The sequence below is a fragment of the Aotus nancymaae genome, unplaced genomic scaffold (genome assembly GCF_030222135.1).
Source record: "Aotus nancymaae isolate 86718 unplaced genomic scaffold, 86718_ANA_hifiasm-v0.15.2.pri h1tg000049l, whole genome shotgun sequence".
NCBI lineage: Eukaryota > Metazoa > Chordata > Mammalia > Primates > Aotidae > Aotus > Aotus nancymaae.
In genome coordinates, this window is record NW_026988463.1 from 17,209,486 (window position 1) to 17,228,435 (window position 18,950).

General features: G+C 46.1%; 1 protein-coding gene across 3 annotated transcripts in view; it reads left to right on the top strand.

Moving 5' to 3' along the window:
• The window catches only part of XYLT1 (xylosyltransferase 1), a 375,146-nt gene that overhangs the window by 311,443 nt on the left and 44,753 nt on the right, over window positions 1-18,950 (top strand). For all 3 annotated transcript variants that reach the window (XM_064362527.1, XM_064362528.1, XM_012464641.3), the window contains one exon: window positions 11,453-11,533. In XM_064362527.1, coding sequence (XP_064218597.1) covers window positions 11,453-11,533 — 81 coding nt within the window. The remainder of the gene's footprint in view (window positions 1-11,452; window positions 11,534-18,950) is intronic.

The window sequence follows — 18,950 nt, forward strand, 5'->3', positions numbered from 1 at the left end:
TTCTGTCCTGCAATGTGGTCATGCTGAGCAGTTTCTGTGGGCTACAGTGAAATGGACATTGGGACCCAAAGAGAAACAGGCATAAGGCTGACGGAACCTGTCATGTTCCAGGCCTGTGCTGGACAGTTGGGGAACACAGATGACCCAGACAAAGTTTTTGTCCTCAGGGAGCTTACATTCAAGTAACCGGAACATACATAACAAATTTTTTGCCAGGAACCGCAAGTGTGTAAGATTTGAAATGTCACAGCTTAGTAGGAAACTAGCAAGGGGTGGACATTCCCTTCCCTTGCATTTCTAGCAAAAAATATAGAAACCTCTTTCCAAGGAATTCCAGTTACTGGGCACCTGCTATGAGCCAGGCACTGTGTATGCCATACCCACAACACACAGGTAACTCACAGACCATTGTTAAATGCTCCCATTTGGCAGATTAGAAAACCAAGGCTCAGTGAGCCTGAGGAACTTGCTCAAAATCAGACAGCAAGAAAGTGCCAAAGATCAGAGAGAAACTACTGCAAACACCTCTCTGAAAATGGCTTTCCTTGTAACAGTGTCTTGGCTTTCCTACTTAAATCACGTTTACTTTTAAGATTCAGTCTTTTGATGCCCTCTGAAGTGGACCTCCCCTGGTTCCCTGAAGACCAAATCAAATAACAGTCCTGTAATCAGTCATTGCATGGGAATGCAGAATTTGGTTAACCAAATGTTCTGCACATTTGACATGTCTCATGGCATATGAGGACAAGCAGACTTAAGAGAATCACAATACAATTAAGTAGACTCCACATACACATGTGCACAGGTGCACGTGCAAGCATGCACACACCGTCCCCCCACACACACCCACCCCCAGCAGAATGTCAGTTTAGTTCATTCGTGATTCTGGTGGCGTCCTGGGTTCCTACATGGCCCCCTGGGTGCTGATTCTTGTCAGTTACCTTTCCATTACAGCCGTCTGAAGGAAGGGCTGCTGTGTTAAGAGTTCTCATTGATGGAATGTCAGATGAACTGCCTCTTAGAATGGCTTACGTGTGTTTAAAATGAAAAATGTGTTTCTTACAAATGTCCTGGGAAAGCACTGAGCCTTTGTGAAATGGTTTGCCGGTTCGTTCAAACGCAATGAGCGTGTTTTAATGCCACATCATTTTTGTCAGTACAAAAAGGTAAATCTAATTAAAAGTGATTGGGTTTTATCATCCAGGTGGTTCTCCAGGTTGCTGCCTGCCTTTATAGTAGGAGGTACTGTCACCTGGAGTTCCCGGCAAGCTTTTTGTAGCCTCCCCTGAATGCCTGTGCTTCATTTCACCTGCTGTCTTGCTTCATATCACATATAGGTAGAGACCTACCTATATGTCTGCCTCCCCCAGTGTTCTGTGCGTTCCTTGAGGACAAGTGCCACAAGCATCTTATCCTCTGCTGTCCCAGGTGTTTGTCACAGGGCCTGACCTATCGAAGAAGTGGAAGTCATATTTTTCCCAGGAGACCCAACAGTGCTTACAAAGTCTTAGAGTTATGAAAGAGCATAGGACATTTAGAAAACTTCAAGTAATTCCAAAGATTGACTAGGCAGCGCTGGGTCACAAACAACCTTGCAGGCCTTGCCAAGGGGTGAGGACACTGTCCTTCAGATGATGGAGAGCCATTGAAGGTATTGAGTCAAAGGGTGACATGGTCAGACTCATGTTTTAAGAAGATCCTGCAGCTGCTTCCCAGAGGATGGAGTACCGAGGAGGCTGGAGGCCAGGCCAGCATTTTATCCAGTTCACTTTTCCTCAGTTACTCATGGTAGCTGGAATTGTGCCTGTGGAGTCGAGGAAGAAATATAGTCTTTAGCATTTTTCATACCTTTCCTCTGTATCCTAGCAAAATAAGTCTCTCTGTAAATTTAGACTACTTTTTTAAACTTAAAAAAAACACCACTGTCAGGTTTTATTTTAGGTTCAGTGGGTGCATGTGCAGGTTGGCTCCAGGGGTATATTGTGTGATGCTGAGGTTTGGGGTTGGAATGCCCCCATTACCCAGGTAGTAAGTGAGCACTGTACCCACTACGTTATTTTTCAGCCTTTGCCCTCCTTCACTCCCCTCTTTTCCAGTCGCCAGTGTCTGTTCGCATTTTCACACCCATGAGAACCCAAGTTTTAGCTCGCACTTATCAGTGAGAACATGCGGTATTCCGCTTTCTGTTCCTCTGTTAATTCACTTAGGATGATGGGCTCCATCTGCATCCGTGTTGTGGGAAAGGGTGTTGTCCTTTTGGTGGCTGCGTAGTGTTCCGTGGTGCATACATACCGCATCTTCCTTATCCAGTTCACCATTGACAGGCCCCTAGACTGATTCCACATCTTCGCGATTGTGAATGGTTCTGCAGTGAACATAGAGGTGCATGTACTATGACTGCATTTGAATCAGGGATCTGCCTTATTTCCAGTTCTTTTGCTCTTGCCTCTTCTTCAGTGAGTCCTGAACTTGGCCTGTATTCACTGATTCTCTGCAATCCTGGACTTTTCTGATTTTTCCAGTAGGGGAGAAGAGGTCAGTAAGGTCCTTATAGAAACTATCTGGAGTATGGGAGGGGAAAACAGTGGCAATGTCTCCTTCTCCGCCGGATAAGCCCTGGGGAAAGATGCGTTAGAATCCGTTCATTAAATAGCAGGATGGGTTAGAATCCATTCACAAGATGAAAGGATGGGTTAGGATCCATTCATGAGATGGAAGGCAGGGGGAGGAGGAAACTTGCTGGACTTCAGATTTTACAGAAGCACAGAAAAAAAGACTGAGGTTCTACCTGTGTCAACTCCTGATGTGCAACTTATGCTCAACAGCAGTCCCCTCAAAGGGAAGTGGGAGGCTTCTGAAGGCAGCGGCAGTTTCCTGTCTGTTTCCTGGCTCTATGTCTACAGAAATGGATCACATTCCTGAACCTTATTCACCACAAGGAACACGGGATTAAAAAGAGCTCAGGCTGTGGCCCTGGGGCACTGAGGTCTGCATCTCCCCTCCACCACTCATAAGACCTGAGCAAGCCCTGAAAGTTCTTCCAGTCCTAGTTTATTTACATGCGAATGAGTACCTCCTGGATGTGTTGTTGTAAAAGGAGGATAAGCACTTAACACTTGGTGAGTGACAAAGGGAAATCTTTCTGCAGTTATTATTGTGAAGCATTTTCTCATGAATCCCTTGACTCTGGGATTCCTTCCCCCAAATCACTCCCCAGTTCACTGGGCAAAGACATAGGGAGGAGCATTCCTGGCAGAAGGTGTGGAATGGGTGAGATGTGGATACAGATGCGGATGATAGACCAGGCACGGGGGCTCATGCCTGTGATCCCAGCACTTTGGAGGCAAAGGTGGGCGGATCACCTGAGGTCAGGAGTTCAAGACCAGCTTGGCCAACATGGTAAAACCCCATCTCTACTAAAAATAAAAATAAAAAAAATTGCTGGGCATGGTGGCACATGCCTATAATCCCAGGTACTTGGGAGACTGAGGCAGGAGAATCTCTTGAACCCAGGAGGCAGAGGTAACTGTAAGCAGAGATCATGCCACTGCACTCCAGCATGGGTGACAGAGTGAGAGTCTATCTCAAAAAAAAGAAGTGAATGATGGACTGAGCCCTTCCCATGGGGCAGGTGCCGTCTGTGCTGAGCATAGAAGCCACAGAGATGAACCCTGCATACCTGGCATGTGTTAAGCAAGCAGTGAATATTTACTAAACACCTGTTATGTGTTAGGCCCTGGAGGAACAGAACGTAAATAGACCCAATGCCTGCTCGTGCCAGGATTACCACCATGGTCCTGAAAAGCACTGTCCACGGTGCTACCCCATTGTCCAGATGCTGGTTCTGTTGGCAGACAAGTGGGCACCAGCTGCAGCATCTGCCCCAGGCACAGGAGAGGATGGTTCTTCCCCCACCCAGTTGCTTCACCAAAGGCCCTTTCCACTTCCGTGTGAGGCTCCTTTGTTCTCCAGGGTCCCACTGGTGGTTGGTCCTTTGAGGAACCCAAAAGGCCCCTGCTTAAGCCCACCAGCCTGCTGGAGAAGCCAAGAGCTTGCCAGCTCCGCAGGACATCCCAACTCCATCAGTTTTGCAATTTCCTTCTCCCCTTCCATGCCCCTGGCAGCCCACAGGCTTGGCTTCTGTGCAGTGGTGTGAGTCTCGGCCATGCTCTCAACTCTTAGAGAAGCCTCAGTCCATGTAGTTTGCTTTCTGAAATAAGACTTAAAAATCGTCTTAGAGTGAACAGTTCCACATCTGGGAATTGGATCCTACAGAAACCTATCATGCCCACCTGTGGAAAGATAGATATACAGGGATATTCAGTGAAGCAGTATCTGTAAGGGGGGAAAATGGAAATGACCTAAGTGTCCATCACTAGGGCACTGGCTATGCCCTTTCTATAGGATCCCGTACAACCGTTAAAAGGATGAAGTCTGCCTGCATGTGCTGATGAGTCAGGGAAGTGGCATATGTCATTACACAAAAATCCATGTACATACATGTCAGCATTTATATAACAAGAAATGGATATAAATATAATAGCAGCTACCTCTTAGCGTTGTCATGAGGATTAAGTGGGTCAGTAGATGCAAATACCACACAATAGGCACTCAAGTGTTAGATGATGTTGTTGCTATTGCTGGTATTTCATTCTTTATCTTGCTGTGATCTAAGCTTTCATAATAATTTAAAAAGCATAGGAAAGGATTATAAGAGGCCATGCCATTATCTTGTTTTCTGTACACTGGGTTCGTCACAGGAGACTGAGCTTTTGCCCCTGTGCAGTGTGCAGTTCTCCTGTGGTTGCACAGCCCTCAATGGAGCCACGTACCTGGGGTCACCAGCTCATCTTCATTTGCCCATGACTATCCAGTTTAAAAGTCCTGTGTCATGGGAATTCCCTCAATCCTGGGCAAACCAGGACGGTTGGCCCCTTTCATCTGTGCCCCGGGAGGCCAGTTGATTTAGGAAGTATACAGACAAGTGGTCGTTACTGCTTTTAATGTGTAACAGGAAAAAAAATATAACACACAAATAGTACATCAGAATGGAATATTATTCAGTCTTAAAAAGGAAAGAAATTCTAAGATATGATACAATATGAATGAACCTTAAGGACACTGTGCTAATTAAATAAGTCAGCCACCAAAACACAAATCCTGTACAATTCCATTTATATCGGGTACATAGAATAGTTAAAATGGTAGAGAGGGGGTAGAATGGGGGTTGCCAGGGTCTATAAAAGAGAGAAATGGAGAACTCTTATTTAACAGGTAGAGAGTTTCAGTTTTGCAAGCTGAAAAGAGTTCTGGAGATGGATATTGGTGATGGTTTCACAACAGTGTGAGGGCATCTCATACAACTGAACTATACACTTCAAAATGGTTAAGATGATAAATTGTATGTTATATGTATTTAATCACAATTTTTAAAATATTAAAGAAGAATAGTACATCTGGGAGGGCATGGTGGTTCATGCCTATAATCCTAGAACTTTGGGAGGCTGAAGCAGGCAGATCCCTTGAGCTCAGGAGTTCAAGACCATCCTGGCCAACATGGTGAAACTGCATCTCTACTAAAAATACAAAAATTAGCTGGGCATGGTGGTGTGTGCCTGTAATTCCAGCTACTTGGGAGGCTGAGACAGGAGAATCACTTGAACCCAGGAAGCAGAGGTTGCAGTGAGCTGAGATCATGCCACTGCACTCCAGCCTGGGTGACAGAGCCAGACTCTGTTTAAAAAAAAAAAAAAAAAAAAAAAAGTACATCAAAGATCATAAACATTGATGCATAAGATGAAGCTAAAGTGGTATTTAAATTAAATATACTATGAAATAACTTAGAGATTATGGGTACCCCATCTCTACTGAAGCAGAAGTTGGGGAAACCCTGATGTTGTCTGTTCTTAGCTCAGATTGAAAGTGCCTCAATCCTCAGCTTCCTCAACCTGCCCAATTTCACAGTCTCTCATCCACCACCATAGTCTTTCCTTTTGTTTTTTGTTTTTGTTTTTGTTCATTTTTATTTTTTGAGACAGAGTTTCACTCTTGTTGCCCAAGCTGGAGTGCAGTGGCATGATCTCAACTCACTGCAACCTCTGCCTCCCAGGTTGAAGCGAATCTCCTGCTTCAGCCTCCTGACTAGCTGGGATTACAAGCACCCGCCACCACACCCAACTAATTTTCATATTTTTATTAGAGACAGCGTTTCACCATGTTGGTCAGGCTGATCTCAAACTCCTGACCACAAACAATCCACCTGCCTCGGTCGCCCAAAGTGCTGGGATTACAGGCGTGAGCCACTGCCCCCAGCCTCCCCATAGTCTTTCATGTGCATTTCCGCCCCACGATGACTGGTTCATTGCAGTCCAGGAGGACTAATTCCAGTGCTCCCTGGGCTCTGTGCACACTTGGCAGCATCTGGGAGTTTGAAATCCTGAATTCTGACATTCAAAAACCCTGCATATAACTTTGGCTTTAGTGCTGTTGCCTCACCATTGGTCTGTGAGCACCTCTGGCAGGGTCCTTGACAGTATCCTGCAGTGAGGAAGGGGTTCTGGGGCATGAATGCCAGGTGAGCACCGGGAGCCTGGAGAGGCGCAGTTGGCTGTGTTGGGCTCCTTCCTAGTGGAAGCTGAGCAGGCTCCATCTCGTCACATGCCACCAACAGACAGGCATTGCTTGTTTGCCTCTGTGTACCCAGGGCACCTTTTCCATACATCGTGGGCTCCTGGGTACTATGGGAACCTGAGAACTGTGCCCTCTGTTCCTTCATATCTTCATATCCAGAGCTGTTATGTAGATGAGACACACATAGTGGTGCCATGGCCCTCTGAGAGCCTCAGTCTGACACCAGCTGGGAAGGGACCTTGGACAAATCCCTGGGAAGGGGCCTTGGTCATCTCTGAAACCGTGATCTGCAGAACATTCCATGGGTCTTATGCACAGAAAGCCTTCCAAGTTCAAATCAGGTTGGGTCTTGACACTGTTTTCCCCAGTTCAAGGTGTCTTAAGCTTCTGATGTTCACGTTGGTAATAATAGCGCTGTTATATAATAGCTGACATTGATCAAGGGCTTACGGTATGCCAAGTACTGTGGTACAGGTATTAGGTGCACTGTTTTTTTTTAATACTCTCAACACCTAAGTCTTGTTGAAATGAAAGTCAGTTACTCATAGTCTGGGCTCTCCAGAAGAAACCATGAGGAGAAGAGAAGGATGGAAAGTAGAGAATTAACTACTGATATTCATACTTGACATAGAGCAATGCTTTTGAAACTTTAAAGAGCACATGCATCATCTGAAATCTGGTTTAAAAACACAGTTTTACTCAATAGGTATTGGGTGAGGCCTGAAATAGGGCATTTCTAGTAGCAGTGGGCTGCAAACCAGTCTATGAGAAGGAAGACATCAGAGCACCTGTACTTCTTCTCCTGCACTTGGAATGGAATTCACGCACTCATTCATTCATTCATTTTCTCATTCATTCACTATCATTTGTAGAGGCAGTCTCATAGTAGAGAACACAAGCTGTGGCATTTGTCCCCAGGTTCCAGTTCTGGTTCTGCACTTTACTAAATGGATGATTTCTCTGAGTCTCAGTTGCCCATCTGTAAAATGAGAGTGAAATTCACTTTTTTTTTTTTTTATTTGAGACGAAGTCTCTTTCACCTAGGTTGGAGTGGAGTGGAGCTATCTGGGTTCACTACAACCTCCACTTCCCAAGTTCAAGCAATTCTCTAGCCTCAGCCTCCCAAGTTGCTGGGACTACAGATGTACACCATCACATCTGGCTAATTTGTTTGTATTTTTAGTAGAGATGGGGTTTCACAGTGTTGACCAGGCTGGTCTTGAACTCCTGACCTCAAGTGATCCACCCTCCTCAGCCTCCCCCAGTGCTAGAATTATAGGCATGAGCTACCACAGACAGCCAAAATTCACTTTCTATAGCCTCATTGTGAATGTCAAATGCAATAAAATGTGGCAAAAGCCTTCCCTATGGCCTAGGGCACGGTGCACATTTAGTAAATAGCTGTGACTTGGGAGATTATCTTATTACTCATTTTTTAATTCATGTCAACCAAGATTCTCATATGGCTCCCACTAAATTTATTTTAACACTTGTTTCTTACTTATTTCAGCATAGACTTCCCAGTGACTCCAATGGTAGTAGCAATGGGCCCCAGTTACCCTCAGGAAGCAGAGGAACTGGCATAGACCAAGAGACAGTATTTCTAATCATTTCAGCAAAAAGTAGAAGGAAATTGATGAGTAGACAGATACAAGGGATGAACTATGGGAACCATTTGGCAAATGACTCCACCAGAAAAGAGGAGAAATGTGTGTGAGTGGAAGAGAGGGAGAGGGAGAGAGAGAGACAGAGAGGGAAACTGGAACGGGGTAAAATGTCAACAGATCGCAAGCTGTTAATTATCTGGAGATAACTAAATATTATGTAGGCAATTATCGACAGGCGTCTGAAAGCAACAATAGGAGAATTTGGTCCTCAGCCAAATTCCATCTCCCTTTGGAGAAGGTCTGGGGAGACAGGCTTTAGCATTCAGAGCAGGAATTTCACACCGAGGGAGAGCGAGGGGCCCGGGCCCCTAGGCAGGGGTCTCCCCCGCCCCCTGCCCCATCCGTCCAGACAATCCATCAGGGTATTTGCCAAGCACACAGTGCTTGGCTTTGAAAGGCAGCTTTGCCCAAAAGCTCCAGGCCTTGAAACCTCAGCCCCCTCCTCATCCGCCCTCCCTCCCCCAAGATGTCATCTTTTGAGACGATTTCATGTGGAAGCATCGCTAAGTAAATTCGCTAAATGCCTATTCATCCCCGTCAGATGGGGACTCGGTGAAGCGGTAAATGTGAAAATGGCCCCAGCTCACAGCCCTGAAAGGCGCTTTCTGGAGTTGCCAAATGGAACTACAGCCGCTGACCCTGGGAGGCCTGAGGCTTCACGAGAAGGGGGCCCAGGAGCCCTAGCCCGGCCCCTTCAATCCTCCCACTAAGGGCGCCTGAGAGGCCTTATTTATTATTCCAGCTGCCCGGGACCCATTCAGAGGTTAACTTGTCCCATATTCATCAGGACAACAATAATGAACTGTCGCAGAGAGTGGCTAGGGGGTTGGTAAATAAGAGCTGTTAAGACGCAGAGATGGAATGGGCCTCTTTATGGTTTGGAGAGAGACATTGCTTAAATTTTTTTATAGGCCGATTTAGTTTCCACCTCTCCCAGCGACTTATTAAAGTGGCCCTGTCCCCACAAGCTACAGGTAACAGAGTCGGAGGCACCAGTGGACTTTTCCTTGGCATGCACGATGGGGTTTAATTAACCACGCAGGAGATGCACCATTGTACAGACATGTGGGGTTAGTCCTTTGCGAACATCCCTGGGTTCACCTCTGCGCCTATCAGCAAGGCTTAGCTTTCCGTGTGAGTGCCGGATTCACCTCTCTGCAGACACACAGGGTTTTTCTGGCGCCTGCCAGTACTAGAATGGCTGGTTTTGAATTGGTGTTTATTTCAGTAACGGGATGGGACATAAGCAGCGCTCATTTTCACTGCAGCATCTCTTAACTGCTTTGTGCTCCCTCCACTGGAATTATGAGTTGGTCAACATGAGTCATCCAATGAGAGAAGAGGGGCTGGAGTGGAAAGACTGCGGAGTCGCAGGGACATGAAGGAGGGGCTGAGCGAGAGGGGCAGCTCAGACCAAAGAGTTGGGAGGCAGATAGAGCAGGGCAGCGTGCATTGATTGTGCACCTACTGTGTGCCCTGTAAATCCACCCAGTTGTCAATTCAGTACATATGCATGATGGACCTACTATGTGCTGGGCATGTTTAATTCTCAACTCAGATGCATTCAGAGAAAGCTACCATCCAGAGAGGCTAAATGACTTACCCTCGGACACACAGCTGACTCAGTCATGGAGCTGGGATCTGTCCCCTGATCTGTTTCTGCCCAACATTGCTGTCTAAGGCACCATCCTGCTTCTCAAAGGTCTTGCTTCTGTGATAGCCCCAGAGATGTGTTTTTATCTTTCTGCTGTCTTCTCTTTTTCTCCCCACTTGAAACAATAGTTGACGCTTTCCTTCTAAGTAAAAATTCCGAAGCAGAGAAGGCTGGTGATAAAGGGGCTGTCACATCAGCGGCATTTACCTGTTTGGGTTTATTCAGCAGAAGAGGCGACTGCGTTTCTGGCAGATGGAGACCCGTGTGACTGCCTTTTAAAATACTGTCACAGCTGTATGCACAAGCTGATTAGCTGTGACTACACTGCTAGTGCCGAGATTGATGGCGATAAATTTGGGATAACAATGCTGGGAACGATGTCACTCGTTTCTGTTGCACTTCATATTTTTTAAAGCTCTCAATCAGTAGCCCAGTGGTTATTGAGGACTTGGTATCCATCCATTCATTGATGCATTCATTGCTCAAAGTGCATTTGAAGGAGTCAGTTTGAATGCATGTCATTTCGATTGATTGATTGAGAAGGAGTTTCACTCTTGTTGCCCAGGCTGGAGTGCAATGGCACGATCTTGACTCACTGCAACCTCCAACTCCTAGACTCAAGTGATTCTCCTGCCTCAGCATCCAGAGTAGCTAGGATTACAGGCACCTGCCACCAGGCCTGGCTACTTTTTTGTATTTTTTTTTAGTCGAGACGGGGTTTCACCCTGCTGGTCAGGCTTGTCTCGAACTCCTGACCTCAGGCGATCCACCTGCTTCGGCCTCCCAAAGTGCTGGGATTACAGGCGTGAGCCACCGTGCCTGGCCTCATTTATTTATTCAACAATCATTAATAGAGCTCCTACTGTATGCCAGTGTTGAACAAATCCAGCTGGGCTCTGTCCTCATGGAGCTTACATTCTAATGTAAGCAAGGGCAATGCTTTCAGGCGGTGATACAATAGTGAAGTATTATAAACAGAGTGATGTCGTAAAGATCAGGAGAGAGGGGGAGGCAGGTACTACTTTAGGTTAAGTGGTCAGAGAAGGTCTCTCTAAAAAGGTGATACTTGAAAGGAGACCTGATGACAAGACCAAGCCAGCAATACTGGGAGAAATTTCCCAGGCCAGCAAGTGCAAAGGTCCTGAGGTTGCTATGCATTTAGCATTGGGCTGCACACTGATGCCCTGCTGTTTGCCAAGCCCAATGCCGGGCACTGGAGATTCCTAATCAAGTAGAGCACCACACTTGCCCTCAGAGAGTCCCCAATATAGTGGAGTGTAGAGGAGAGAAATGCACAAACAGCCCATTTTAATGTAGTGCAAGAGAGGCAGTGATGGTGACGTAAAGATGGTGATATAAAGAGGATGCCGTATCAGCCTGTGTGCAAGTGATCAGAGAGGGCGCTTCAAGCAGAATGACATAATCGGTGAAACTTGGTTTCTGTGTCAAAGACAGTGCCCACGGTCTCTGGCCTGACTCTCCCCTTGGTTTCTTTCCACAGGACAAATGACCAGTTGGTGGCGTTTCTCTCCCGATACCGAGATATGAATTTCTTGAAGTCACACGGCCGGGACAATGCCAGGTAGCACCTCAACCCCCTACCCCTGTGCAAAATGGAAATGAACATCTGAGCCATCATTTGGGGACTTTTTTCTAGGTTGGTTTCATGTGACCACAGAAGAGTTGAGGGTGGGAGAAGGGCGCGGCACCAGCTGTCCTTGGCGGTGTCTGCATGGGATCTGAAGTAGTCCTTCCTCTCAGCCAAGGACAAAGATAACTGTAGATGTTTCTCATGCTGTGGCAGCCTTTTTATCATTTCCCCCAAGGACTTCTTGAGTCCAGTATCTCATTGCAGCATCCCTTTCAGTAGGGCACCCATGGTTAATTCCCATTTTATTGGTGGGAAGACTGAGGTGCATAATCAAAGTGATGTCCCCAGATCGTTCATTCAGTCAGCCAGTCAGTCATTCAAACATTTACCAAGCATGGGCGTATGCCAGTCACTGTTCTAGCCACAAACAAGACCAAGTTATTACTCTCATGGAATTTGGGGGGACAGAATGTCATGCCAGCCTTGACTTGAACCCGGGGGTCCTGATCCCAGCACCATGTCCCCCTCACTCCTTGACCAGTGACCAACACATCAGCAGGGGTTGGAGGCACCCAGAACCTCAACCCAGATCCCTCACACCTCTCTCACTCAAAATGAACAGTGTCAAAATAATAATAATAATAATAATAATAATAATAATAATAATAATGGCATCTCTGCAGTTCAGCATTGAGCTGAGTCCAAGTCTCCATGACCAGCCATCAGCTGGAAGGGATAGTCTTGAGCGCCCCCTGTAGGTGAGATCACAGGATGGGCTTTCCCATTCCAATAGAAAACGCCATTGAAAACCAGTCCAGGGTGGCTCCGACATCCTGGGGTCTTTGTCTAGCATTGAACCTGGCAGGGCATGGGATAATTTCAGCTTGTTAACGTGCATGATTTAGCTCTCAGAGTGTTTTGTTTTGTCTTGTTTTGATTCAGGTGCTTCATTTGAAAATTAATAGCCCCGTTTAAAAACAGCAATACTTTCTGTGAAAATGCAGATTTCTAGCCAGTCTTCAAAAGTCTGAAGGTCCATTAAGTCTGTGCCTCTTCTGGATTTTCTCATGGCAGCTATTTCCTGGATCTTAGGTTGCTCGGTCCTCGCCTGTCCCCCTTCCCCAACCCGGCTCACATCCATATCTCTGTAGTCTCTGCTTGAAATCCTCTCTGTCACTGCTGGTGGGGGTGTCGTTTTGGCTGACTCTATGACTCAGTTTTCCTAGTTATCCACAGCAGGAGAGGAACAAAAGCAAGCAGGTACACCTGTGATCCCAGCACTTTGGGAGGCCAAGGCAGGTGGTCACCTGAGGTCAGGAGTTTGAGACCAGCCTGGCCAACATGATGAAACCCCGTCTCTACTAAAAATTCAAAAATTAGCTGGATGTGGTAGTGCACACCTGTAATCCCAGCTACTTGGGAGGCTGAGGCAGGAGAATCACTTGAACCCAGGAGTTGGAGGTTGCAGTGAGCTGAGATTGCACCACTGCACTCTAGCCTGGGTGACAGAGTGAGACTCTGTCTCAAAAAAAAAAAAAAAAAAAGAAGTAACCCTAGAATCCTTGTGTTGTATCATTTTTCTAAATTGAAACTTTGATTTCATTCTGCTGACGAGTTATAGATTGTTTCTGCTCTACTCACACCCTGCCTTCTTTACATTTAAAAGGAGGCCCCTTTCTGCAGCACCTGAATTTGAAGATGCGCTGTAAATTAGCAGATTAGTTTGCTACATTCAGGCCACTGAGGGTAGAGGCCTGGCTGGATCAGTAAGAAGAATCACGGCCACTGTGTATTATGTTCCTACTAAGTGGGCCCTTTTCATTAGGATCCAAATTTATTTTCACAGCCACTCAGTGCAGCTGTAAGAATTACTCTCCCCATTTGTCAAGCTTCTGGAGTTTACATGGTTTTTCTAATGATCATACAGCTGGTTAAATGCTAGAATTTGAACCCAAGTTTTTCTGGCCCTATAGCCACAGGAGCAAGGTAGGGCTGGGCAAGGATTCCATGGAAGTAGTTAGTTGTCAGAAGTGGCTCAGATATTGGTGTTCCCAGCCCTCAGGTAGAGAAGGAAAAATCCTTCTTCTTCTCCAGGTAGCAGCTAATAGGTGATTTGTGCAAACAAAGTTGCATCTCAAGAAAGGATCCATCCCATTGTAAATGTTTCAACTTGTGTGTGAATTACATCCACCCTAGTATTATTGTTTCAGCCTAGTCAGGATTTATTCTCTGTGCACTATTTGTCAGGCACTGTGCTAGGAACTGAGTATAGCACAAGTTAAAAGCGGGGACTGTGAGGTTACGCTGTCTGGTTTGGAATTCTGATCTACTGTGTCCTCGCTGTGTTGCATTGGGTGAGTCACTTAAACTCTCCGAGCTGGTGTCATAATATTGTATGAAAATATTAATAGACCTACACTTATTTGGTCATGGAGAGGATTAAATGAGATGCTGCGTATACAGCATTTGGCATAGTACATGTCTGTGATGATGATGGTGATGTCAGTGATTATGTCCTTGTTATGATGAGCAGAGAACTCAATTCTTGCCAGTAGGAGAAAGAAATAGTTGGAGTATGGGCCTGAATTGTGCCTCTAGGTGTCCTGATTCCATTTTGGATAATCGATGCACATCAGTAATTGACAGGTGGTACCCAGACGTCGCAGGACAAGATAAAGAAGTCTCAAGCTAAGGAAACGTTACTTACACCTCCCTCCAAGACCCTAAAACCCAGAGATCTCGGGACAGAATAGCTCACAAGTTGTAACTCTCAAGCATGAGTCCCTAGCTGGGATTTTCTCATTTATAGGAAGTTACTGCAATAATTTAGCATTAATTTAATACTAAAACAAGCCATCATCCCATTCACTGTCACTTTCCTCTTTGTGAGCTGTGGCCTCACCTGCTGCATGAGTAAGCCTAGCTAGAGACCCCTATGGTCTCTCCCAAGTGACCAGAGCTGGGCATGGCTTGGCTCAAGTTCCCTCACTGGTGCTGTGTTAGGAAGAACTCTTTTGGTGGGAAATGACAGAAACCCAGGTCAGATTAGCCTAAAGGTAAAGAAAATTACTGGATCAGGGAACTAAAACATTAGGGCTGACTTCAGGTATGGCTAAATCAAGCTGCTCAAATGATATCGTTAAGCCCAGACTCTCTATTAGTTCTGTTTTTCTGTGTGTTCATTTAATTTTCTGGCACTGGGTGGGGATTATTGGCAATATATCAGCCTCCTTTTATAGATAAGGGAACTGAGACTCAAATGGTGAAGTAACTTGCTCAAACTCACAGCACTAGAGCAGCGAGGAGGACTCACACCCAAGTAAGCATTCAGAGAGTCCAAGCTCCTAATTCCTGCACGATAAAGCCCCTCTCTGTTGTAGGCCTGCTTTCCTCCAATGTACCGGTGACTTTGAGGCAGCCACCCTGCTTCTCTTGACTTCATTTCCTCTCTTTGAAAAACAAGGGGATTGAATGAGAAAGTCTCCAAATTCCCTTCCCATTCTGGTATTTCATGCATCCAGGTCAGCCCTGGTAAAAGAAGAGGTGACAGAGGCAGAGATTTTGAAAGACAGAGATGGGGAGGAAGAAAAGCAAGCAGTGAAATACAGAACAGGCCACGGGGTGCCTCAGTTTTTAATTCCACATGGCTCCTAAAGCAATGTTGACCTTCTGTCTTCATCTCCAGCCTGTAGCAGCCAATTTGGACTTCTGGCTCCCACTGTGAAGAGACGGCATAAAGGCAAACTAGTATTCTAATAGCTGCCAAATTGGTCCTGATTGTTTCTGTAATTAAATGAAGGGGAGGGTTGTGTGCACTGTCTCTCCTTGCTTTTCTCCAAAAGTCAAGTCACTAGATCGATTGAAAGACAGGTAGCACAACTGTCATTTTCCCAGGCAGCCTCAGCAGGGCTTGCAGAAGCAGGTGCCCGCACATTTACTCTCAACCTGAATCATCGGGTCTTTGGAAGTGTCCCTACAAGTCCCTGGCCTTTGCTCAGGAAGCATCAGAGATGTTTTTCAAATCTCAGAAGCCTGTTCAAGTCTCAGTGTGTGGGGACAGGCCTCTTCCAGGGAGCTGGAAAGTGAACATTGGAGTTTCTCTGGGACTTTTCTTTCCCTGGTTGATCTAATTTCTCCACTTCATTCAGGGTCACCAGGGGCCCCATGATATCCCTGGGACACAGTGTGTGAAGTGCAAGAGCACAGATGCTGGAGTCCAGCCACCTGGGTGGAAGTGCCACCTCTTCTATGCCACAGCCATGGGATGTCAGCAAATGGCTTCGACTGCCCATGCCTCGTTTCTCCATCTTTATAAAATTCAAATCATGATGATGGAATTGGGGAGATGGAGCAACCTCACTGACCATAGGAAGGCCCAATGCCAGGCACCCTCCAGACGTTTTCTCATTTCATCCTTATTTAGCAGGTGTTACCCCATTTCAGAAATGAATACAGCTAGATTTGAGAGTCGGCTTATCTTACTCAAGGCCCCACAGCTAGTGAATGACAGAGCTGGGATGGAACCTGGTTCCGTTCTCCTTTAAGGCCTGTGTTCTTTTATGACTCCATAGTGACTGCATTTGAGAGGACCTGCAGGTTTACGCTCTTATGCAGATGAAAGAGCAAAATCCGGCCGGGCGCAGTGGCTCACGCCTGTAATCCCAGCACTTTGGGAGGCTGAGGCGGGCAGATCACAAGGTCAAGAGAGAGAGGCCATCCTGGCCAACACAGTGAAACCCCATATCTACTAAAAATGTAAAACTTAGCTGGGCATAGTGGCACATACCTATAGTCCCAACTACTCGGGAGGCTGATGCAGGAGAATCACTTGAACCCGGGAGGTAGAGGTTGCAGTGAGCTGAGATCGCGCCACTGCACTCCAGCCTGGCGACAGAGCGAGACTCCATCCCCCCGACCCCTCCAAAGAAAAGAACAAAATCCTGCTGACTTTAAACAGAATTGTATTTTTGCATAGGTAGGGGTAAGTCCTTCTCCTGCTTCCTAGGGTCAGGATTTTCCAAAATGTTTTTATGTACCACCAGGGACATAGGAGATTCTTTTGGGTCCTTAATAAGTGGGCATGCTATGAAAATCAGGTGTCGATCTTATATGTCAACAAATTTATAAAATTAGCTGCTCCAACCCCTCACTTATGGATATATTATGCTTCGAATAAGGCTACACTGAAAGAAAATAGTTGAAGCTATGTAAAGTTGGCTTAAAGGCTGGGCGCAGTGGCTCACACCTTGGGAGGCTGATGTAATCCCAGCACCTTGGGAGGCTGATGTAGGAGGATCACTTAAGGCCAGGAGTCCAAGGCTGCAGAGAGCTATGATTGCACGACTGCACTGCAGCCTGGGTGACAGAGTGAGATCATGTCTCTAAAAAGAAGTAAAGTTGGCTTAGAGCAAAATATGAAGGGGGCTCTTAAATACGATGCAACATAGAGCACATAACATAGCAGTTAAGAATCCAGGCTCTGGAGCCAGATTGTCAAGATTCACGGGCCAGCTCTAATGCCCACTCACAGTATGTGACCTTGGGTAAGTTACATGAGTTGTCTGTGTATCAGTTTTCTCATCTGTAAAATGGGAATGATGATAATCATACCAATCCCATAGAGTTGATGCCAGAACGAACATATGGATAAACCCGTGGGACAGTTTCTTGTGCCTATTAAGTTGATGATGATTATAATGGCGGTGGTGGTAGTGGTGATGGTGATGGTGTTGGTGATGTGAGAAGAATCTGGATGATAATATACAAAAGATTAAGATGTTACAAAAATGTTCAGTCACTTTTTTTGTCTGTTTATTGAGACGGAGTCTCGCTCTGTTACCAGGCTGGAGTGCAGTGGTGCGATCTCGGCTGACTGCAACCTCTGCTTCCCAGGTTCAAGCGATGCTCCTGCCTCAGCCTCCCGAGTAGCTGGGACTACAGGCATGTGCCACCACGCCCAGCTAATTTTTTTTTTTTTTTTTTTGTGACTAGAGTTTTGCTCCATCGCCAGGCACCAGGCTGGAGTGCAGTGGTGCAATCTCGGCTCACTGCAATCTCCACCTCCTGGGTTCAAGGAATTTTCCTGCTTCAGCCTCCTGAGTAGCTGGGACTACAGGCACGCACCACCACGCCCAGCCAATTTTTATATTTTTTTAGTAGAGACGGGGTTTCACCATGTTGGCCAGGATGGCCTCAATCTCTTGACCTCGTGATCTGCCCGCCTCAACCTCCCAAAGTGCTGGAATTACAGGCATGAGCCACCACGCCCTGCCAAAAATGTTCAATAATGCTTATGTTCAGTAACTCTTGTGTCTACCAGGGATGGGGGAGATTCTTTTGGGTCCTTTATAATTGGGCATGCGATGAAAGTTAAGTATTGACCTTACATGGATCAACAAAAATTTATAAAATTAGCCACTACAACCCATGATTTCTGGATATTATGCTTAAACTAAGGTGATGCATAGTAAGAGAAACAGGTATCATTTCAAATATAAGAAAGCTAGGCAGGTACATTCCAGCCCCAGGTCAGAAGTAGTATAAACAAGTTTCTCTCTCTTCTCAGGTCTGAACCCCAACTGCCAGAGGCAGCACTCCCCTATTGGAGGCCGGGCATCTGAGCTGCCTCCTAGCTCCCCTTCTCTGACATTGAACTAATCATCAGACCCAAACCTCCTTTGATGTATAAACAAGCAAATGTTTAACCAAAAGTTGGCACATCGGTCGAGAGCCTGGCCAGGAACCTCCTCCAGGCAAATCCGCTTTCGGGAGGCCCTTTGGTGCCAGCTTGCTTATTGAGAAAAGAGCTCTCTTCCTGGCTGACTTGTAGCTCCGTGATTGATGTGAGGAGATAATTAATATCTCATCTCCAATAGGGAAAGCAGATTGCATTCCTCTTTTGCTTTCCTTAAACCCAACCGGTGCATTTATGACTGTCTGCATGTTCACTTTATTTAATCCAATTATAGCAGCCACATCAAAATAAAGCCTGGCATTAGGCAGGCAGCCACACAGAACTGCACACACATACCCTCCCTGGCCTCAGCCTTTGTTTTTAGGTCATCTTTGGAACTTTTCTTCCTTCCAAACAATACACAAAGAAGTCAGACAGAAGGCTAGAGGGAAAATACATTCCCAGTGTCATCTCTGAAAGGTAGAGTATGCTTTCCATTTTCTTCTTTGCAATTTTTATGTTCCAAGCCATCTATGAAGGCTATGCATTCCTTTTATAATCAGAACAAAAGGCAGTCAGCAATATTTTTAAAAAATACATGAAATGTGGAAAACCAATTAGCCCTCAACGGACCTTTAGAGGTTCAGAGGTGCAAGCTGATTCAGAGACGTGAACTCTGGGAAGAATGGGAGCCACCAAGCCTAGGTCCTTCGGCCTCAGGATTCAGGCCACTGA